Consider the following 24,235-nt stretch of genomic DNA (forward strand, 5'->3'; position numbering starts at 1 on the left):
ATTTCCCACTTCACGCTGCGTAGATCGATCAGCGTATGACGTTAAAATATCGCGAGCGCTATTCGGAAGCACAGATCTCGCGGTACTTGATATCATTAAACGATCCGTCTGCGCAGGGCCGCATGAAATGGAGCACGCCCAATTTTTGCGTCATAAGAATGCGTCACTGACCAACTTAAGCAGTTTCAGTGCACAAATAAACCTCAGTTATTACATTTTATGCAAAAATAATACGTAATTAAACATTAATTTATATAATCTGATGCAGCCTTTACTAATTATTATGAAACTTACATAGTAACTAAAACCCCAAATTGTGAATGGATTATCAATGTCATTATGATTTCCATAAAAGAAGACTGCAGTGTGATGATCGTAATGAATGGATTGTAAATAAAATCCCTTTCTATACAAAACTATGTTTTCTTAAATGTTTTAAATAGTGTACAAAAAACGCAAAATGTGTAATCCAGACACACTTGCCTTACCTGTTTGTCCAGGTGTTGGACACACCTTTTTCTGCTTTTTTGCACTTCGCTTTATCATAGTGCTTCTTCTGAAACATTTCAGAAATTAAGAAAAGATCAAATAGCACTGAGAGCTCATGAGGGCAATGGAGTACAATTCTGAAGGATGATGGAAACACCTGGATTTTGATACAGCTCTACTTGTAACAAGCATGGGTGATTGTATTTTTGTATGTGTTCATGCATCTGTGGAATGTAACACTTGAGTTAGTGTTGCATTTTAGCGACTGTCTGTGTGAGTTTTGTATGGACTCAAGTGTGCACAGGACAGGTGCACCTGGCATCAATGGCGGAGCTAAATCCAGTCCCAAACAGGCAAGTCTTGCTGGAATCTATGCTTCAAAAATTACGGGTTAACGCTCAAAGCGACAACGGCTCACAGACTGAAATGTCCGTAGAGAGTGCTGAAACAGATTCATCAGCAGCTTATCAGTTTGGATTTTCATCCAACAACAGGAGAGAGCAAGTTATTAATTGGAATAACAATGAAAGGAACCAACAATCATCTTCTTTTGGGGCTACATCAACACCAATTTCAAATAATCCAGCCAAAAAGATCAGGAAACATGTATTTTCTCCTAAACCTAAACGTGCGCCATTAATATGGAAGGGTGACAATCAATTTCCCACAGAGAAGAACATAATTGGGAATTCCTGGTTTAGACAGGAAGGGGAAAACAGGGATGTGCTTGGCTCCGGTCTGTCACCTTCATTCCAAACAGATCCATATCAAACGCCACCTGACCTTTTGGGTCAGAGTTTACCAATGTCCACTTCACTCTCAGATACACCGGAGATCAGGGGTCAAAGTGGCATATGGACTTGGGGTTCTGGGAAAGATACTGGAAAACCAACAAAGAAAAGTAAGAAAAAGTGGGGGGACGCGAAAAGGTGGACCAAGAAGATGAAGGAGCGATGGAGAGAAAGACACAGAGCTACAGAGACTGAACCAAGAAATGATGGAGAAAGACAAGCACTGAATGAAGCAGTGAGTATTTGTGCTGTTTCACTTTGAGTCATTTCTACACAACATATGCTAACGTTTTAAAATTAATTACACATATTTGAGATTAGCAGTTTGTCCAAACTTCTAAAGTATCAAACTTTGGTGCGCAATTTGTTCTGTATGTTTGTTTTATGAATATGAATGACATGTGGTTAGGAGAGGTATGCTGTGCTTTATGAGCAGTCAAACTTAGCATCACTTAAATTTTTCGGCATAACATGTTCAAGTGAGGTAAAAACAAATTTCCTTCATGCCTTTATTCAGAGAAATGTTTCTTCACTATCTGTGCCCATTGATGTGAACAACACAACCACAAAACTTGTTGAGAATTTAAATACGCACAGTGAACCAATTGACAGAGGACTGGATGGCGCCGCCAATAGCTCACCAAGCTATATGAGGTAACCAACACGCTTGCCAATAGAAATATGCACAGAAATATGCATCAGACATTGTTATCATACCACAAGTGTGATACATGAAAACATTTTACTTTCTTTTTCTTGTAAAAATAAATGTTTTAGAATAAATATGAACAATAGGACTATATAAAAAATATAACAATTCGGAAAAATTATGTCATCTTCATTGGTTGTACATATAGGTGATATTTGTAGCCTACTGTAAGTAAACATTAACTTATATCTTCTCCATCTCTTTTCCTCTCTATCAGCGAAAATCTGTTCTCCTTTAGCACTTCTAATTTAATGGAAGAGATCTTCAGTGGAACTCAATGGGCTCAGTTTCTCTCGGTTAGCAGCAACACACAGAATCAACCAAATGAGTCACTAAGTCATATTAACCAATCTGGTGAAGGAAAATGGACTGGTACGGGACATTATACAGACATGATAAACTCCATACAAATGTCACACCATGAAGGCTTTACACAGGACATGGCCTTCAACGTACCCGTTTATAGCCGAAATCACACATCTCCGATCGGTGACCCTTCATCACATGTTGCAAATCAGTTACAAACTTCTGTTCTCTACAGAAACCATTTACAAAACCCTGATCTGAGTCTAAGCGAGACTCACAACTTTGAGCGAATGAACGAACAATCACAATTTTCTCACCAATTCTCAAATGAGCATCATCTGATGTCTAGTCAGCAGAGTTATTCCCAATCACAAGTGTCCGACCTCAACCATAACCAGGCTCAACATGTCAAAGATTTCATACCTCAATTGAACCATTCATATCTTAAGGTAAGAATATAAGCAGTAGGAAATAACATTGAGTTTAACCAAAGTTCATTTTGAGCCACTAGGCGTTATTACCAAAATGATGTGCTTTTTTGGGTGTTTCAAAATTACCTAATATGTAAGAGTAGTACACTGAAGAAATGGTCCCTAGCTGTCACTGGGCTGGTACCCTTTAAAAAGGACATCTTTGTAGCCAAAGAGCTCATATTAGTACCTCAAAGGTACATACAGTATTGGTAGCAAATGTATACATATTTGTACCGAAATGGTACATAATAGGACCCTTTTAAAATGGTTCTGCCCCAGTGACAGCTTGGGACCATTTTTGACTATTTTCTTCTGACAGTGCATAGCACATTTATTCAGTCCTTTGTTATTTCCTAAATTTTCTTACTTTATCCCACTCCTCCCATTTCACAGCCAATGGACAGTTCCTCCCTAAACACACGTGGATCTCTGCAGCGTAAAAGGGAGCACTGGACAAACAGAAGGGATCAGTTTAAATATAGGGAGGATGAGGATGACAGCAGTTCATCATCTTCATCTCTCAGCTGTCCGCAGTACTCTGAAGACTCTGATTCATCCGTATATATGGAGATAGCAGTTAAAAAGGTACAGTAAGATGTACAGTAGGTGTTGATGTCAAAAGCAATTTTTAAAAGATTTTCAAGGCTCAAAATTAATCTGCTGATGTCTTTTGCATTTTCTTTGTTTATTTTTGAGGAATATTTGTGGTGAATATGATGAAATGGATTTAAATGTGTTAAAAGGAGCTGACAGTATTACACTTTTGTTCGTTAATTGAATTAATTTAAATAGTTCAAAATATGTAAGATGTGGAGCAGCTGCAGTACTTTTTAAAATTTAAAAAAAAAAATGTTTTACATTTGGCTGTTTGTATGGCCATACCTAGCCACGAGCCACATTCTCCTTATATGAATTAATAATGTTTATGAATATTAATTGAATATTAATAATGTTTATGAATATTAATCATGTTTATGAATATTAAAATCTATTCTAAGGTGCAGAATCATACACTTTCAGAACAAAATGGTCAAAAATAGTTTAAAATCCTCTTAATATGTACCATTTAGGCATAAATATGCATACATTTGGTATCAATATGTACCTATACTATATCCACACTTTGGTAGGTGAAAAGATGTAGCCTATTTTTTTTAAAGGGTACCGACCCCATTTTTCTGCAAAATGCAGAATATAGGGTTACAATATTTATTAAATCTCTGATGTTAAAAACATAGGTTTGTGTCTTATTATTATGTAGTGTCACCTCAGAGGCACTTGGATTATTATTTAAAAGTAGCTGTGTGGCACTGTTATTAAAGTGTAGATTGGGTTGTAGTGAAATTTTAGTTTGTCATGTGACCAAGGTTATAAACAATGAATAACAATGTGAGTCACTTTAAGAAAATGATTAGCATTTCATTACTTATAGCCTCAAGGGTTTCCTGATAGCTCTTCTTAATATAGAAACTGTCATAGAGGTATTTATTTATGAAGTTAGTTTGTACCAACCCAAAAAGACAATTCCTCATCCTCTTTTTAATGCATGGCTTTGGTGTTTTGTCTTTTTTTGTAAAATATGGCCTTTTCCTGGACAGGGATTTGACTAGTCCTAGACTAAAATAAATGTAAGAGCTATCAAAACTGAAAACAACTTGCGCTGACATATCATCAGTGCCGTTTGTTTTTGCCTGAAAATGCACACAAGTAATGTTTTTAGTTGGGCATGTTTGTTAAAACTATAGTTATATTTCCTAAATAAACTAAGACCTAGTCCTGTCTTAAACTAATCCTAGTCCGGGAAACCACCCCTAAATGAGATGTGGTTCACAGTTTCATCTTTTATATAGACATACATCAAACATAAGTTTTAATAAGTTACTATACAAGTACTCCAACAATTGCGTGATTCATCAAGCACCAACATCAAATTTTTATGTTTATATAGTTGTTGTTTATATCTAAAAAATTGCAATTGCTGTAAATAACACCACTGCTTCTCCTTTCAGAGGAAGATGGATGATTCCCGTCACGTTCGATTCGCTGAGGAAGTGATCATTTTACCACCACCTATCTGGCCAGAGGAGGTTGATGAAGAGGAGGAGGAGGTGGTGGTGGAGGAGGTGAAAGAGGAGGAGAAAAAGGAGGAGGTTTGGCCCCAGGATCCCCCACCCCGCTCCTCTTTTCCAAAGTGGATTGTGTCTTTAAAAGGCAGAAGGACAAAATACAAATTTTAACTTTGCTTTGCTTCAGGCCCAAAATCTGAAATTCTGGAGTTGTTCACTATTCCAACACATATTTGCAGGCCAGGGCATATATTTAAATTGTTACTCTATAAATATTGTAAATAGAAGGTATCATTGCATGTAAATAAATTGATTAATTTATGTTATGCAGTACATTTTCTTGCCACTGTTATGTTATGTTTTAATATGCTGGATAAAATATTATTACATATTCATTTGATCAAAATTACACAATAAACTACTTCAGGTTAGGCCAACACAATCTCATGGCAATTGCACGGGGCTAATTTGTATGAATTTGTATGACCAACTTAGTACTTAAAACCTTTTTTATGATTTGCTTTTGCCCCTGTGATGTTGGGTCGTGAGGTGGAGTTAGGGGTGGGGTCATTATTGTGTTTTTCTAACAATTGTAAATTTTTGGCAATTCACTTCATACAGATATTAATTAGCAAAGTCGTAAAATCTGTATGAATTCGTATGAGATCAGGTTGGTTAGACAAAAACCAGTAAACCAGTCAGATAAATATTTATTATTTCACTGTCATGTGGCCACTTTTATAATAAAAAAACTAATATAATAATTTAAGAAATATCTTGGGTGTTTCTTCATATTTATTGTTTTAATGTGTTTTTAATTAAATGGATATGTAGGTGTCCAGTTTTGAACATCTTTTGGTTTCTTAAAACTGTGTTCAGTAAAGGAACTAACTTTTTCTATTTGAAAACAGAAAAAAAACAGTCGAGTATTACTTAGCTCAGCTGGTGGGGGTAATTTTAGATGAATTTTTGGGTTTTAAATAACTAATAACAGTACAATTTTTATGCTTCTCCCAAGTTTTCTTGAGTATTTCAGTTATAGAAACATTTAAGCAGGTTAAAGAAACATTTGGTAGAGTGTAAAAATCTGGATATTTAGTTGAAACCAACACATCAGTCATACAGTGCCATTGTGACTGTGAAGTGTCATGTGACATTTTTAATGTCATTTTTAAATGTGGTTGTTTAAATATCATTTCTTTTAAATTCCACCACTTCATAAATTCGGTAACACTTTACAACAAGGTTCATTAGTTAACATTAGTTAATGTATTAACAAACATAAACAAACCATGAGTAATACATTTGTTACAGTATTTATTAATATAACATTAATAAATACTGTAACAAATGTATTACTCATTAATAGAAATAAAGCTTTAATTGTTTGTTCATAGTGCATAACAAGATTTTAATAAAGTATTCGTAATTGTTAAAATTAACATTAACAAAGATTAATAAATGTTCATTATTAGTTCATGTTAACAAATGTAGTTAACTAATGTTAACGAATGAACCTTATTGTAAAGTGTTACCATAAATTCTTATCAGTTTGTTAGGTATTTGTAACCAATGTTCTTAGATAAATAAGACATCATATAAGTTAGTTCAGTTAATGTTTTAATATTTTAATGCAATAGATTAAATGAAGAATAAAATATTTATTTACAAATGAACAATGAACTTTTCTCTTACAGACTTGACAAATAACCAACTGAGTTTTCATATAACACAAATTTTTCAAACAACTGATTGACAAGACAACAATATACACAATTCAACAATTCTTCCCATATATGGCTTTTCTCCTCATTCGTGGTCTTCAGTAGCTCACTAGAAAAAATACAAGAAGAAATGTTTTGTTCCTAATGAGGAAAACAACATATAAATCTTACTAAATGATGTTTTTTTATGAAAACGTACTTGTTCAAGCGAAATATTTCAGTCTTGTATAATTCACAAAATTTTTTCTTAAGTCCAATATCACCTTATATTAATTGAGTTACAGAGTTTAATTAACATTATTATTTCAATTCATTCAATGTTAATGTACCCTTTATTTCTCTTTGCAAGGCACTGCATATCTAAAAAACAACAATAGAGCCACTGAAACTCTAAATTAATCTGCTTTAACTATATTATTGTTTGTATATTTATGTCAATTTTTTTATTGAATTTCCATACATCTCATAGTTTAATGACTTCCCTATTACTCTTAAATTTGGATAATAATAAAGTAATAATAAAGAAAATACGTAGGTGATTATATAGTTATTTTCAATATAGTGTATATTAGTAATTTTCTTGTGTCTTTTGTTAAAGTCATCATCATATCAAGGCCCACATATCTACAGACTGACAACAAACAAAGATTATAAAGATCAAAAAAATAAATATTTAATAAAGATCAATCTACAAATAATTTAATATCTAGATAATATTATTTAGATATCCCCTTGGTTAACATATCATGCTCTTATACGTTTCCCGAGTCATTCGAACTCTTTACCATTGCTTTGATCGATATCTGGCTGCTCTTATAGAGTTGGTCATCGCATGAATGAGATACAATATTTGACACCTATCAATGAGAAGCAGAGAAAAATAAAATGATTATTTTACTGTTATCTAGGTTACAAACTTAATTATATTAGCAAACTCAAGTCAGATAAAGAAAAAACTGGAAAGAAATCTGGTACCTTTTCAAATTTCTTTGCTTTGTACTCATCAGCGCCATGATGGAAATGAAGAAGGATGACATCACAAAACACAGTAGCCTGAAAAAACATACATTAGTTACTATATGTTCCTTATATATATGCATGACATCATGCAATATGCGTGCGTGTGTGTGTGTGTATGTTTACCAGTCCCACTGATGTCACAAGGGTCACAAGATTAATCATAAATGGCACAACGCCGAACTTTCCTGCCTAGAAATAGATACGCAAGAGTAAACACAAATGTAAGCTGCTTTATAGTATCCTATATAACAGATGTCCATACACACACTCACATCGCCAGACACGATTATTTCGAAGCTGATGCCATAAGCTTTATGAAGCGTTCGATGCTCAGTCCCATTCTCAGACTTGTAGTATTTAGCAAATCTGAAAGGAATGAAAATAAACAAAGATGCAGTTGCAGAAATGACAGAATGTAGGATAAATGTAAATGTGAATAAATGTGCTACCTGAAGTTATATCCTTTGGAGGCTCCACTGTTCTGGAACACAGCATCGAGTCGAGTAAATGAGTATTGTGGATTGCAGTTTTCCTCAGAATAATCCAGATTACACTTCCAGGCTATGTTAATTCCAATCTCCCCTCCCTGAGGGACACACAAACGCGCACACACACATCATGAGGACTTTGTATGAACTTTTGTGAAGGTGTAATATGTGAACCTGTCTGTGAAATTCAGGCTAAAAAATTATAATAATCGAATGATGAGATTAGAAGCATCAAAGTTTGATTTCAAATTGATTTCTGTCTTTTACATAATCTCACTCATTCATTCATAAAGATATCAAGGTTATATTTTCACTCACTGTTCTTTACATTATGTAGAATGATTTTATGTAGAAAACAGCAAATCACAAAAAGCAGACTCACTGTTTTAATAATGTTGGCTTGATTGATAATTTTCAGAATATCTCCCACTTTAAAGATCGGACACGATGGATTGTCCACCGGGTCATATAAACAGCTCGCAATGTTCATGCTGGAAGGGAAATTACCCCTGTGAGGGTCAGAAAGAGAAAAACATAACTGAGTCATTTTTACTAAACTGCTTAGCTTGAATTTTAGGGATGTAACGATTCAATCACGATTCAATCGCGGTCCTCATTAAAAATGCCTGTCTGAAATCGATTCTGAATCGCAAGGCTGCGATTCTTTGTTTTATGCACAGCTTGTGCCTGTATTACGGCATTTGGTCAGTAGGAAGTCCTTATCAATCTAAAATCGGAGTCGTTTATAATGTGCATTTAAAAAAGCAACACTCGTTAAACAAAATCATTCAAAATATTCTTTATTATCATGAAAATACCTGAAAGAATTTGAAGAACAGCGTATAAATATTCCTGTGTAGACATTTCCTAGCCTGGGTGCCAGCCGATCTTAGCCCTGCCCACCACAATTTGAAAAACGGGGGAAGATCGGTCTGGGGACTCACCGTTGAGGAGCTACTATGCGAATACCAAAACCGCCCGACGAATCAAATTGTGAGGGCGGGCTTTATACGATGATGGACAGATGATCAACAGTAACGTATCAACCACGTCACCAAAGAGCGCGTGTGTTCAATCTGTTTACAATGCTGCCGCTGGTGAATTCAGATGTGTGGATTCTGACATTGAGTCTGTTCTAAAATATATCGACAGAGCATTGATTCAAAAAGAGGAACAGAGAAACGCGATCAAGGCATTTGTTTATGTTTTCGCCGTCCTTGCTATGGAGGACAAAGTTAAAGAAGCAACTGAAATGGGTATCACGGCGATGCAACTCGGCGTGCACGACGAGATGGATATAATTAGAGGTCGTTGCCAGCTTCTTTTCGGAAGCCTGGAATCGTGACTGCTGAATAAGTGGAGGGACATGCTAGGCTCCGATATTTTTCAAGCCAACGTATAGCTATCGTCGTGGATGAAGTTCACCTAACGTACAAATGGTAAGAGAAAGTCTTACTGTATGACTTAGTAAATACTTAATGTTGTGATATAAATGAAATGTTGTAAACATAGTAGGTGTTGATGTACCTTCGCTAACTCAGACTTAGTATAATTACAATGATGTTAGTATCATTGTAGCGAAATTACTAGCAGTTCGGTCAGGCTGCTAAAGACCCCATTTCAACATCACACACTCCGTTGCTCTGATTGGTCGTATGTCTATCCAATTGAGTGCAGAGGCATTTTTCGGTTGAGACACGCCTCATAATTTTAGCTCAATGGAGCGGTATCAGACTCAAATTCTGACTAGAATTGAGTATGACAACGTCAGGCTAGACATTTCCTGGAATAGCGTTTGTAATGCTGCTTCTTGTGTGGCACAAAGGGAGTTTCTGCACGGGAGCGCCCCTTGGCGTTCGGATGTGCCGGAATTTCACCGTAATTCATTCAAATTCATTCATTGAGAAAACGCGCATTTGCACGATTAATCGTTACACCCCTATTGAATTTGATACGATTTATGTGTTCATTTAAAGGCGGAGTGCACAATGTTTGAAAAACGCTTTGGAAAGGGAGTCGGGCCGATTACAAAAAACACACTAGTAGCCAATCAGCAGTAAGGGGCGGGTCTATCAAATGAAGGTCCAGATTCTGTTGGGGTAGGGGCGTGTATGTTTAAGTGATTTCAAATATCAACATTGGCTTTCAAACATTGTGCACTCCGCCTTTAATGTACTCTAAATCAAATAAATTCACTGCAAAAAAAAAAAAAAACTTTTACACAAATGGTTACAATGAACCACAAAACCATAAAGGGTCAATTTTTTAAAATTGTGATTTGTACATTATCTGAAAGCTGAATAAATAAACTTTCCATTGATGTATGTTTGTTAGGATAGGACAATATTTGGTCAAGATGCAATTATTTGAAAATCTGGAATATGAGGGTGCAAAAAATCTAAATATTGAAAAAAATCACCTTTAAAATTTTCCAAATGAAGTCACTAGCAACACATATTAATACACTGTAAAAAAATTTATTTTATTTTATTATGGGGACAATAAAATTTACTTTTTAAAGTTACGGTTCTATAAAATATGTTACCTGGTTGCCTTCAACATAATTTGGCAATTAAATTGAACCAACAAATTATTTTTTACAGTGTTATGATAAATAAAGATTTGATATGTTTATGGTAGGAAATTCACAAAATATCTTCATGGAACATGATCTTTACCTTAAGGGATAGTTCGGCCAAAAATGATATTAAACCCATGATTTACTCACCCTGAAGCCGTCCGAGATGCATACGTCCATCAATTTTTCAGACAAACAAATTTTTAGTTATTTTAGAAAATGTTTTATATCTTCCAGCTGCTTAACAGTAAAGTTACGGGGTCCACGTCCTTCAAGTCCAAAAATGTGTATATATCCTTCCCCAAAGAAATCCAAACGGCTCCACGATGATAAATAAAGGTCTTCTGAGGGAAATCCGCCCCGCTTTGTTGTAGAAATATCCATATTTAAAACTTTATACATAAAAATAACTACCTTCCGGTAGCGCCGTCGTCTTAAACTTCTCTGTATTCAGGAGAGAGTATCAGCATAGTGTACGCACTTAGTGACGTATGACAAATGCGGAGGGCAAGGCACAAAGCAGCAGCAAAGAAACCTCCATAAGCTCTCATCCTGAATGCGGACCCGACTAAGATGGCGGCATTACCGGAAGCGAGTTATTTTAGTTTATAAAGTTTTAAATATGGATATTTCTACAACAAAACGGAGCGGATTACCCTCAGAAGGCCTTTGTTTATCATCGTCATCGTGGAGCCGTTTGGATTTATTTTGTGAAGGATAGATGCACATTTTTTGAACTTGAAGGCAGTGCCGGCGCCAGCCGAGCGCTGATGAGGGGGCGTCTTAAATACCAGAGGGGGCGATCACACAAAATGCATTTAATTCCCCAAGCTAGAAAATACATATAGCTTTGGTACGTCCCTTAAGCTTTAACGTGTTATAAACAAACATCTCTGGGATACAACCACAAAAACTACAGCTATAGTGAGCAACGTGATCTGAACACTTTTACTATATACAAAAAAAGCATAGCCTACCTAACGTTACTGCTCATTTGAAGTTCAGACCCAGAGGTAGTTTCTTTTTAATCCATTTCGAATGTCCATGGGGAAATTAGTTAATGCAATATAATACTTTGTGTTTGCTTTCCGTAGTGCAAATCATTTTCACGTAATGCTGGGGGACAGTGTTTGCAAATGGTTTCTAGCGCAAAAACGGTCCAAACGCAACATTTTATCTAAATTTTGGTTCAATTTGATCATTTAACGTAGTTGTTTTTAACTGCCACAAGTAATTCACCATAAGCTAGCGAAACACCAGCAGATAGAGAACCACAATAGCAAAATGACAATAACTCGTTTACACATTTAGCTTTGCTTTAGGATAGGCTAATTCCAATACCTACTCGTTAATTATAAATTCAATGTCTGTTTTATCTATTAATATTAATAACCTACATGTTTTTTACTTCTGATAAACAGGTGTGTGTGAGAGAGATGCTTACCTTTAACGTTAAATGCAGAACAATAATAGGTTGGTTGTACTTTAACTTGCAAGGATGCTGAAGAACATAAACATCCCAACTTTTCAAAACTATGTACAGTCTGCTGAAGTTCATGCCAGAATTGACATGACAGCCGAACATTTGGTTCTGTGCATCTAAAATGCTCCGGTAATAGCCTAATCCACGCCACGGCATAATTGATGTTTAATAATCCGGAGTCCGGTTTGCAGAATTTGCAGTGCTATTTTCCATATATCCATTGCTACAGGGCAGGACCGGGTCACTCTCCCACTCCTTTCTGTAACTTTTGATATACTTTCGCACTTCGACATCTTGATATCCCGCTGAGACTGAGAACGCGGGCTCATTGTCGACGTGCATCAACCCGTCAACACAAAAGGCTTGTTCAACCCCATGCGGCGCTGCAAGAACCGACAGCCGGATTACGTCAAAGTACCGCAAGAACGATTCGAGAAATCATGCAAAGTGTAATTTCGTCTCGCTCTCGCGGCGCTTTGACGTCATCGCCTCACAGTTCTAGTGGCGCCGCTTGAAGTGTAACAAGCCATGGAGTGGGCGTGTATTTATTAATGTCACGGTAGACAACAGAATACATGCACACTTGATTTTTTTTGTTTTGTTAAATAATTAGACTATTAAATTCACTTTAGGAAGACAATACACAAGGCAAATGTGATTTTTAAATAAAATTGTATCATTAAAATCCCATTCAACATTAATGGTGATCTAAGGGGGCGGGAAAGTGCCGTGGCCCCGGCCCTGCTTGAAGGACGTGGACCCCATAACTTTGATTAGCTGAAAGATCTAAAACATTTTATAAAATAACTGAAAGTGTGTTCTTGTGAAGGGTGATGGACATATGCGTCTCGGGCGGCTTCGGGGGGAGTAAATCATGGGTTTAATATCATTTTTGGCTGAACTATCCCTTTAAAATCCTAATGATTTTTGCCATTAAAAATGTGATAATTTTGACCCATACAACATATTTTTGACTATTGCTACAAATGAAGAGTTTGATTCTGAAACGCAATAAATCCATTTTGACAAATTTTGGTAAAAATGTGTTTTCTAAACCAAGAAAGTGACAAAATGAAAACCACTATTTTCTGTTACAAACTTCCACATAGCACATTAAGGTTATAAAAAACATAAAAAAATTCAATTCCATAATTTGATTTTCAAAGATTTATAATAAAAACTGATAATTTTTTTCCAAAATGCTATAAATCTATTGAATCAATATATAAATGTGCATTCATCTTTACCATGTTATATTCATTTAGTTGACTAGTGGTATACATTGATTTAAAGAATAAACACTTACTTTGTCATATTAACAACACTGTCATTGCTGCGGTTATACTTGCGACGTCGTCGCTGAACTTTTTTGACAGTGATCAGCTGTAAAATGTTTTGGTCCTGCTGGATTTTCGTTGGCTTCGAGTTTTTCATAAGATCCCCTGGGGTCAAAGTGTTAGCATGAAAGAAGCTTTATGCTGTCGTGTGAGAACAAGCAACAGCCGGCATTTTTCCGTCGCCCGAGTGCCTTGCGTAAATTATTAGATTTTGATGGTTTACGTTACTTCCCCGACACAGAAAACCACCACAGGTTTATCAATGCCAACAAAAGTATAATTTGGTTTTTGTTTGTTTGTTGATGACGAAGTACAAAGTAGATGAGAAAAACTAGGATTCCGTTTGTATTCAACGCGCCGCCATTATTGTTTACAATGCGTGGAATGGTGCACTGTGATTTGTAAAGCAGATTTATAGCATTCTGCAAAGAAGGAGGACTGGCGTTTATCGGGTTTTGGGAGAAAAGATGACAGAATAACATGCGTAAAATATTGGATTTTGCGTAAAATTAAGAATTTACTTTTTAATACTGAACTGATACAAAACTGATTTTGGCGGTAACACATTTTTTAAAGCAGTTTATCGCGTTTTGGAGGAACCAAACTCTTCAAATATACTGTACCTGTACTACTTTTTAAGGTTTTGTGGTCCAGGGTCACGAATGGCTTTTCACAAAAACAGCTTCCAGGGCAGAATTAACTCACCTAGTGACATTAAACAGAGGAAATCGAATGCTGTTCTTGATGAAGATGGTAAAGTTATCAACATTCATTGGGTTCCTGAAAATGAGCAGATAAACAAACAGTTAATGCATCTGATTCATTAAATCTTTAACATGCTTACTCATCCTCAAGTTGTTACAAACCTGTATCAACTGCTATGCTGAACACAAAGTAAGATTTTTTTGAGCAAAACTGTTTCTAAGCACCTTTGCCTTACTTAGTATTTTGTTTTTTTACTATATAAATCAATGGTGCTCCTGCTTTCTCCTTGATTACAGATATATTCGTGTTCAGCAGAACAAAGACATTTATACAGGTTTGAATTAACTTGACGATGAGTAAATGATTTTTATGTCTGGGTGAACTATCCCTTTAATAATGGAATACTATTGGACTGCTGCATAGGGCATATTGTTTTCCTGTAGTTCAGTTAGTGAAACATTGTGCTAGCAGCACAAAACATCATGGATTTGTTTTTAGGTAACACATATACTGAAAAAAAATTGAATGCACCACCAGTCAGTTCAGATTAAAGTGTCCGAGTATCTGTAAATATCCACCTTTTTCTCAAATGCGAAGTAAGTAATATGACGTATTTCCGTTCCTGCGCAAGACTTCCTGTTCAATAGCCAGCCGGTAGAAAACAGTGTAGTGGGAGCACGCATAAAACATGATTTAAACAGTTAATATTTACTACACCTGCCATGTATGAACCAGTGTGAAGATGAAATTAAGAAGTGGCTTGATATATGAAGATATGAAGAGTTTCGTTGCAAAACGAGATAAATCCATTTTTTAACATTTTTGTCAAAGCATGTTTATTATTATGTTATCATGTTATTATTTTGTTTTATGGTGCTACTTATCTGTATTTTTTAAGTTATGAAAGTTTAAATCAAAACAAACCAACTGCAGTTCAATTGAAATTAATTGGAATGCACAACCCCCAAAAAAACGAGATTTCTGAACAATTAAAAAAACGGAGTTCTCTCGTTTTGCAACGAAACTCTTCATATATTTAATCATTTTGTGTTGTTGATCTGATGTGACGGGTCTTCAATGCGCAAATATAAATGCACAGACATACCAGTATCTTTACAATCTTTATATTTCTGTACTGTAATAATCACATTTTTGTAATAATATATAGTAGCAAAATAAATAAATCAGCTAAATCAGCATATTTTTATCGGCATAATATTAGTTGTTTTTAAACAATTATTGTATTAATTGTTAACTGGCAGTTTCTATGAAAGGTTTCACTGGATGGATTTGTAAATACAGATCATGAGTGCATGCGCGCCACATACACATTCAGCTCTTGTTCATGTATTATGGTTAAAACAAATGTTTTGTAGAGATGTACTGTGTTTGTATTAGCTATTATGGCAACCCCTAACTGCACAAATTATGTCAGTCTTCCTGGATTTCATAATAAACATTAAACCGCCAGTCAAAACGGCACACTTGTGTCATTCGCAATAGACTACCATTAGCTTTAGTGGCTCCCCGGAAGCCATAAACAGGAAAGCTCAAAGATGGCAGCGCCCACATTTACGTCAAGAAACAGGTGGATATATTTTACCTCCTCTCCCTTTCATAGATAGCATGAAACAGGCTACACAAGATAAACAAACTATAACCCCATTCACACAGACCTTTGGTCCCAGAAAATTCCCGTAAAATTGCCAGACAAGCGTCTGTGTGAACAAAAACTCGTTCCGTTAATCTTCTGGGATCGTTGCCGGAAAGAGGACCTAGTCAGATACCCGGATAACCCTCTGTGTGAACAAAAAGCCGAAAGAATGCCGTAATGGGCATGTCGTAGTGAGGACGCGCGCACCACCATCACAACAAAAGTTATGGTTCAGCTCCTTAAAACGAGAGATAACATGCATATAAATATTCACCACGAGAAATGTTGCAAACTAGATTGACGCAGTAATCAGGAAATGATAAATGAGACGCATAAACAATGACGCACGTGCCGTAGTGTGGACGCGCGTGTCATGGCAACATGAAGTTGGATCAACTCTTTAAAATGAGGGATTTACAACATTCACGACGAGAAATGTCAGCAAACTGAACTGAAGCAGATATCAGGTAAGTTAACTCGTTACTTACTGCGTTGAAACGGAGATCATTCAGCAGCGTAAAAGAATATCGCGTCACGTGCTCATTTGAGCTATAATAAACGAAAATATCCGCACGTCATCCCAACAAGATATATCTTTCAGCTCCTCAAAATGCGGGTTATAAACAATCACGATGAGAAATGTCTGAAAACTGTATTAAAGCAGAGATCAGGGAGCTCGTCAAATATCCACTCAGAAGCTGAGATCATTCACCAGCATTAGAACGGCGCGTCACGCGCTCCTTTATAATCTTATCATAAACAAAAATGCACGCGAGTGGTTCTTGGAGAGAGAAATTATATATAATATGCAAACTTCAGACGCTGCGTAGAAGAGAGGGCGGGACTTTCAATAGGTCACGTGTCTTTCCGGGACCATCACATGCCGGGTAAACTTGGCAGTGTGAATGAAAAAAAATCTAGCTATTCCGGAAAAATCCAGGATGCCTATCCCGTGTATTTTACGGAATTTCTGTGTGAAAAGGGCTTATGAGTCACAAACTCATTAGGTCGATGTTATATTCTGTGAGTGTTGTGTAGTTTTTAGAAATGCACAGATATATTAGCCGGTATCGGCAGATAAAAGCATTTCCCCTATCGGAAATCGTCAGATTGTTTAAAAATAGCCAATGACCAGGGCAGATTATGTCCTGGGTGGATAAAAGGGGATGGAAAAATGCACCAGAACTCATGCTTATTTTAAATTGGGTGTCTGTAGCTGGATTTCCATCTAAATGTGAAGTGAATCTTTTCAAAATTAGCAAAAACAGAAAAACAAACAAATGAGGATTAGGTGCGTTTCCGTCAAGTTGATCAAGCGAATGACGGGGGTTTTGGTAACCAACATTAAATAAAACAAGGCACGCTTAGAACGTGGAGACAGTCATAGGACTGCATTTAGTTATGATTGGGCAAGATATACATTTACTAGCTTTGCAGCTTGTAATTGCCAAACTCAAATTTGTGTAACAACTTTATCCAGTGATTGCTGGAAATTTCACTAAGGCTAGTTGTATGGCTAGACAGAAAAGTGCACTCAGTACTATATAGAGACATAATATATAAACACAAAGTAACTTTCAAATACAAAGTAAAATCATTCACTTGCTTCCCTGTTGACTCGATGAGGTACGAGTAGATGTCCGGGTAAGACACCTCTGGCCAATGGGGAGCATTGTTACATAAATTTGGCGCTGTGGGAATGAAGGGGACATGTTTTTGTATTGACCAAGTTGAATGTGTTAATGTATCTTTCGCGCTCTATGGCAGACAGGGTGGACAGATAATTACTCAACATGTTTAATCTGAGTGATTTCATAAGTTATTTACGCCTGCCGGCTGTGTACGAGCGTTGCTTTGTTCCGCTGTTTTGAGTGGAGGTCAATGGAGGGTCTAGTCTGTTTTTTCCCCCAAAAGTGGGCGTGAACCTGTTCAGAGGCATTCTATGACGTTGCGCCGGTTGTGCGTATAATAATTAATAAAATTCTATTAGTAATTATCGGTATAGGTGTTTCATCAGATGCATGTGTGGTTGCCCAAAGATAACGTCCGGTCTGTGTTTGTTTATCGATCTGGCTAATGACTAAACTGCAATCATGGATCACAACTTAACAAAAAGAGAAGTTCGCCAGCCAGGCAAGAATTCAAGGATCTGTATCTAACATTGTATACATTAAAAATTGATTCACTGAATTCTGTGACCTTTATCCAAATGTGATCATGTCAAAAAATCAAGTTACACCCACAGTAATGTATAGACGTTAGCACATGTTGCAGATGTCTTACTCTTCACTTTTGTCATTCTCTGCAGGACACCAGCCTTGAATTTCACATTGTCCACTAGTTTTCATTGAAGATGAGTAATTGTTCAAACATCTTCCTGTTAGAATGCCTATGAAATAGAGATAAAGTTGAAGAAACTTTTAAGTGAAAATTGCCATTTAACGTCTACACTGTTAGAAAAATAAGGCTGTCTGTGGGCAGTATGGTACCTTAAAGAGTCCATACTGTTTCATATTAGGACATTATTGAACTGTACTGCCCCAGTGACGGCCATTTGACCATTACATCTGACCAGAAGAATGAAAGACTCACCGTTGGCTAGATGTGCGTCTTTTCTGTTATCACAGTCAACATCGGTCTCGCATGAGAATTTTTCATCAATCTGACGGGCGAAGGAAAACAACAATTTACAAAAAGTAGGGGTGCGCCCCACCGATATATAGTCCGATAATGCTTGCTATGCTCATAGATATGTATAAAGGTTAGATGTTTCACCCGCGCTGCTGGCCAATTGAGTGGAACGTCCGCATTTGGTGGCCATCTTACCACAGGCAGCTCGCTCACTTGTAGCATTGAGTTTTAATGGTGCAGGTAATTTTAAATGACCATAACTTGCTCAATTTTCTACCGATTTTCAAACGGTTTGATTTGTTAAAAACGTCAAAGATGTACCTATGACACTGCATATTTATACAACAAAAAAATCATAAAACATGTTAACGCATCCAGAATTATAGCCACATTAATAACGTTTGTAAGAAACCAAACCGTTTGAAAATCTGCAGAAAACTGAGCAAGCTATGGTCATCCAAAAGTCAATGCTACGAGTGAGCGAGCCGCCCGTAGCAAGATGGCCGCCAAATGCAGATGTTCCACTCAATTGGTGTTGAGTTAGATGATGTTAGAGACTCCGTCGTAATACATCTAACCTTTATACATAGGTCAATGAATTGTTCTTCAAACCTTTTCAAGTATTTTCATGATAATAAAGAATATGTATGATTATATTTAACGAGTGTTGCTTTTTCAAATGCATGTTATTAATGACTCAAACTAACAGTGATTTCAGATCGATAAGGACTTACTGATCAAACATGAAATAGCTGTGAATAATATGGGTTGTGCGATTCAGAATAGTTATCACCACGTATTATCAATGTATATTGGCATATATCGGTGCACCCCTACAAATAAATGTATTCTAACTTATAAGTTAAGATTTCTGTGGTGTAAAGAGTCAGTTCAGGTTAGTTGTATGTTTCACCTCAGGGCATAGTCCTTGCATCTGATTGTCTGTGATGATCAATTTGGTAATTATACTGAATGCTGAAGAACCCTGAAAAATAGTGTAGAAACCACAAAACCTTTACAAAACCTTTACAGAGAGAGCAAAATTGAGCCTAATAATTTTCATTTAACATTTGCTGACCTGTGGAGGAGATACATAGTCTGCTACATCCATCACATGGTTGTTCAAAGTGCCCAAGCCCTTCACTTTAGTCATGACCGCAGACTCAATTGCTGTGTCTCGATTCTGATATGCTTTTTCATGGAGAAATACCCAACTGAAAATATAACCACACACAGCATTATGGTTGTTAAGTATTATGAGCATATACCAATAATTGGCTAAAATGATAGCAAGCCATGTAAAAAATAAATAAACTGAACAAGTAAATGAACTTTCAAGTATTGCAGTCTAAAATGTAGGAAAGAGAAATAATCATTAGAATTTACTGAATATATCTCTATATAGTAAATACAATTATACAGTTAATCAATCAGGTTTTAGACATCAGAAGTCAAAGTGTCAGAAAACCTCTGTCAAGTCTTTAAAATGGCATTGTTGCTGAAAACAATCAAAACATCTGTACTGTTCACGAAATTAATATTTAGTTTACTAGCTTTTCTTTAGGCCACATAAACAGTTGGCAGTGACTATGGCTGAGATGTGCTATGAGATGTATACAGTTTAATGCTCAAAAAATTAACTAATTTCATTTATGAAAACAGGGAATACTCTTTTACAAATCAGTTTTTGTAAAAGAGCAAATGGGCAAGAAAATTTGTATAGTGCATTGTGTTCTTGCACACAGCAAGTGTAATGAGGGGCCCGTACCCTAATACAGCTTAATGTCTACAACGAACACAAAAAATGGACTGGTGGACTGGATATATAGATTTTTATTGATTTATAACTGTATATTCAGATTTACAATTTCTATATTTGTATGTACATGTATATGTTTAGGATTTATAACAATATAATCAGATTTACATTGATATACTTGGATTTATATGTATATATTCAGTATTTATAACAATATATTTAGATTCACATTTCTATATTCAGACTTACAACCATATATTCAGATTAACGTTGATATATAATTATTTCCCGTTTGGCCCCTCATAATTTAACCATGGTTTAATAAAAGAGTAATAGCATGTTTTTGGCATTGATTACCATTTCTACGGTTAACACTTTACAATAAGGTTCATTAGTTAACTACATTATAACATGAACTAATAATGAACTGCACTTACACATCATTTATTAAAGGATTAGTCAATTTTCTTAAAAATCCAGATAATCTACTCACCACCATGACATCCAAAATATTGATGTCTTTCTTTGTTCAGTCGAGAAGAAATTATGTCCTTTTTTCAAGGGAAACATTCCAGGACTTCTCAATGGACTTTAATGGACCCCAACACGCTACAGTTTCAATGCAGTTTATTGCAGTTTCTACACAGTTTCAAAGGACTCCAGACATCCCAAACAAGGCATAAGGGTCTTATCTAGCGAAACGATTGTCATTTTTGACAAGAAAAATAAAAAATATGCACTCTTAAACCACAACTTCTCGTCTATCTCCGGTACTGTGACGCGCCAACACGACCTCACACACTACGTCCTCACGTCAAGAGGTCACGGAAGATGTATGCAAAACTATACGCCCCAGTGTTTACAAGTGTGGAGAAAGAGGACCGTTCCAACGTTGTTGTATGTGGAATGATACTAACTCATGTCTTTGTGTCAGTTTATTGTTTAAAATGGTCCGCAAATGTGCGTTTCATATATGAAACACGTGACCTGTCCACGGCATCACGCAATTACGTGAGGTCGCGCTGGCGCATCACAGGACCGAAGATAGACAAGTCGTCGTGGTTTAAAAGTGCATATTTTTATTTTTCATTTTGCTATAAGACCCTTATGCCTCGTTTGAGATCGTTTAGAGTTGTTTGAAACTCCGTTGAATTTTAAACTGCATTAAAATTGTTAAAAGTCTTGGGGTCCATTAAAATGAGAAAAATCCTGGAATGTTTTCCTAAAAATACATAATTTTTTCTCGACTGAACAAAGAAAGACATCAACATTTTGGATGACATGGTGGCGAGTAAATTATCTGGATTTTTTTAAAGAAAATTTACTAATCCTTTAATCTTTCTTAACGTTAATTTCAACAATTACTAATACTTTATTAAAATCTTGTTAACGTTGCAATGCACTGTGAACTAACATGAAAAAAACAATTAAAAGCTTTATTTTCATTAACTAACATTAACAAATATAAATAATAAATACTGTAACAAATGTATTACTCATGGTTTGTTCATGTTAGTTAATACATCAATAAATGAACCTTATTGTAAAGTGTTACCAAGTGTTACCATTTTTACTAATTAATAACATTGTAAAACGATTCTGTAGCAAAAGCTGTCAATTCATTGTAAACCAAACTAAACACGTTTTTATAGTCTCTTTTATCCATAAAAACCAAAATTGTAAATATGATAAATTTTTAACAATTTCCACGTAATTATACTTTCCGTATTCACAGAATTTTGTTTTTATAAAATAAAGTATGTATTTTATTTAATATTAATATTTAGGGACCTCTTGTTTTTGATTGACTGACGTGCTGTGCATTATCTGTATCAGCATCATTTACAGGAAAAAAGTGCCATTTTTAGACCAACCCCCTGCAGACATCTGTGCACGTACTGCTAAAAATCCTCATAAAAATATCCTATTCATACGGTATTTATTTTTTCTTATAAGCACACCTGTGAGACTGTTTTACAAAAGTATACATATGAAGTAACAAATTTCCTTAAACATCTATTACAAACTATAAAATAAGTGCAGAGAAGTTCTGATGTGCAGAAAAAAATTGTTCAGCTTCACAAAGCAGAAAACAGCTAAAGCATTGACCAATCATCAGGACAATAATTTTGACGTTATGATGAATCTGCCTTGAACAGGATATGTGTTTCTATATTGCCTTAATTCATAGCAAGGGGGATAGAGTGGCCAAAAATGGATCACCAAGCACAAAAAGTAAGGTTGGGGTACTGAAATGACCTAAATCCTACATAAAAATGTTATCATTTAAACTGAAAATAAAATTTAGTAATTATTAATTGTGACTAATCTGTATTTATTAAAAAAAAGGATTTTCCCCACATTATCAATAGCTGTATTCACTGAATTGAAATGTTTTTAAATAAGAAATCAAAGGATAAACCATGCAGATTTATTTCCAATAGCTCATATTTTAAAAAATTAATAAAGTTTTTTCAAAACTAGTCTGACCAACTAGCAGTTATTTAAGATTTATCAGTCTTCACTTTTAAATCTACCTTTTTGAGTAACTGACTTAAAGTTATGACCAGAAAAATCTGGTGACTAACATGTAAAACTATAATCAAAGCAGTTTATCCAACCGGCCACAGGACTGTAAACACATTTGCTTAGAGTTCTTACCAGACAAAGTACAGAATAATTAGCAGCTGGACAACCCGATTGATGGTTCCCACAGACCAACTCTTCACCACAACGGATTTGGTCGTTTCATACACAAAGAAATCTGCGATACAATCCATAATTCTTGGAACCATTGTAGATGTGTAAAGCTGAAAAAAAAATCACGCTCGAATAAAAGTCCAGTGCACCAGACAAACCAGCGTGTGCTGAATGAAGGAATGTGTCCTCTCCTGTAACCTAATGAATTTACAAAAAGGAAAGATTGACCACATTTGCCTTCCCCTTATTATTTGCATGCCTCTCCCTCATTATTTGCATGCTTCTCGCTCTGTTTGGTCCCTTGAGACGCCAGGCTCTCCATTACCATAATAGCCTGATCATTTACTGTACATGAGAGAAACACACTTTGTACTAACTCTTGCATAAACACTAAATCAACAACTATATGTAAATAATAAATGTTAATTCATAAAAAGGTCTGGAGGTGGAACTCATGTATATTAATGTATAGCATGTAATGCAATATACTACAAGTCACTTTGAATAGGATTAGGGTTAGGACAACTAAAATGAGTATTAGAAAAAGCACTATGTAATAAAAATGTAAATATTTAAACAGGTGTCACATCATTATTTGGGATCCTTTTAGATTGACCCATATTATCCCATTGTTATTTTTAGTGCACCGCGCTCATAAACAGTATCCAAGCTTTTACTGAAATCTGTGTATATGTGCGTTTCATGGACATTTCTGGAACCGCTGTCAAATTGTGCATGCTTTAAGTGGAGATCACGTTTCCTCATCGCTTAAATAGGCCCATTATGTCTGTGGTCAATTACGATATCGTCATTTCCAACTGCAAGACAAAAGCTTTCAAAGAGACTTTGAGTGGACACAACTTCTCATAAATTACAGAGGCCAGAATAACAGAATCGGTTGACATTGGTGTTAATGATTAATCCCAGCAGGAAATCTCAAGAGGATGGGATAAGATAGACTGTAAAAAATATGGACGTAGTGTCCATGACATCACCCATAGGTTGTGAAGTGTTATTTTTAAGCCAAAAGTGGGTGAGCCAGCCGTCATTTTTTGCCGCTCAGGGATACCCGAAAATGGGTAAGAGTCCTTTATTTTGTAAATAAGTGTAAATAGGACCATTATGACTATGAGTAGAAAGGGCAAACTGATTTAATTCATACAGTTTTACTTTATTAACCCTTATGTGTTGTTAGGGATGTTTTCATCCACTAGGTTTTTTACTCTTAATTTGGCCACAACTTTCTCTCCGTTTTAGCAAATTGAATGATTTTTGGTGACAAGTCTTATATTTACATATATTTTAAGAAAATGCTTTGAAAT

At 35.6% G+C, this 24,235-nt stretch overlaps 2 protein-coding genes across 2 annotated transcripts; one reads left to right on the top strand and one right to left on the bottom strand.

Annotated features, from left to right (window-relative positions):
* Positions 1–89: 89 nt before the first annotated feature.
* Positions 90–5,600, top strand: LOC129422384 (uncharacterized). Its single transcript, XM_055178276.2, has 5 exons — positions 90–1,515; positions 1,798–1,934; positions 2,207–2,744; positions 3,162–3,353; positions 4,778–5,600. The coding sequence occupies exons 1-5, from the start codon at positions 814–816 to the stop codon at positions 5,003–5,005; spliced, it is 1,797 nt and encodes a 598-aa protein (XP_055034251.2). The 5' UTR covers positions 90–813; the 3' UTR covers positions 5,006–5,600.
* An 843-nt stretch (positions 5,601–6,443) lies between these two features.
* On the bottom strand, positions 6,444–23,958 carry p2rx3a (purinergic receptor P2X, ligand-gated ion channel, 3a). The gene is made up of 13 exons (XM_055178274.2): positions 22,875–23,958; positions 19,533–19,668; positions 19,368–19,439; positions 18,416–18,485; positions 18,107–18,212; positions 14,170–14,244; positions 8,449–8,575; positions 8,028–8,164; positions 7,851–7,944; positions 7,702–7,767; positions 7,534–7,611; positions 7,344–7,415; positions 6,444–6,667 (listed from the first exon to the last, which is right to left on the bottom strand). Exons 1-13 carry the CDS (start codon positions 23,006–23,008, stop codon positions 6,665–6,667), a joined length of 1,170 nt encoding a protein of 389 aa, XP_055034249.2. The 5' UTR covers positions 23,009–23,958; the 3' UTR covers positions 6,444–6,664.
* Positions 23,959–24,235: the final 277 nt, after the last annotated feature.

This window comes from Misgurnus anguillicaudatus, chromosome 16, assembly GCF_027580225.2.
Source record: "Misgurnus anguillicaudatus chromosome 16, ASM2758022v2, whole genome shotgun sequence".
In the NCBI taxonomy this organism is placed as follows: Eukaryota; Metazoa; Chordata; class Actinopteri; order Cypriniformes; family Cobitidae; genus Misgurnus; species Misgurnus anguillicaudatus.

Excerpts from the sequence above, each read along its gene's own strand:
- LOC129422384 (XM_055178276.2), top strand. The coding sequence starts at position 814 with ATGGCGGAGCTAAATCCAGTCCCAAACAGGCAAGTCTTGCTGGAATCT. Across the intron at positions 1,935-2,206 it reads AGCTCACCAAGCTATATGAG|CGAAAATCTGTTCTCCTTTA; the intron begins GTAACCAACACG and ends CCTCTCTATCAG. Across the intron at positions 3,354-4,777 it reads TGGAGATAGCAGTTAAAAAG|AGGAAGATGGATGATTCCCG; the intron begins GTACAGTAAGAT and ends TTCTCCTTTCAG.
- p2rx3a (XM_055178274.2), bottom strand. The coding sequence starts at position 23,008 with ATGGTTCCAAGAATTATGGATTGTATCGCAGATTTCTTTGTGTATGAA. Across the intron at positions 8,576-14,169 it reads CCTCTGTTTAATGTCACTAG|GGGTAATTTCCCTTCCAGCA; the intron begins GTGAGTTAATTC and ends TGACCCTCACAG. Across the intron at positions 7,612-7,701 it reads TTGTGACATCAGTGGGACTG|GCTACTGTGTTTTGTGATGT; the intron begins GTAAACATACAC and ends ATGTTTTTTCAG.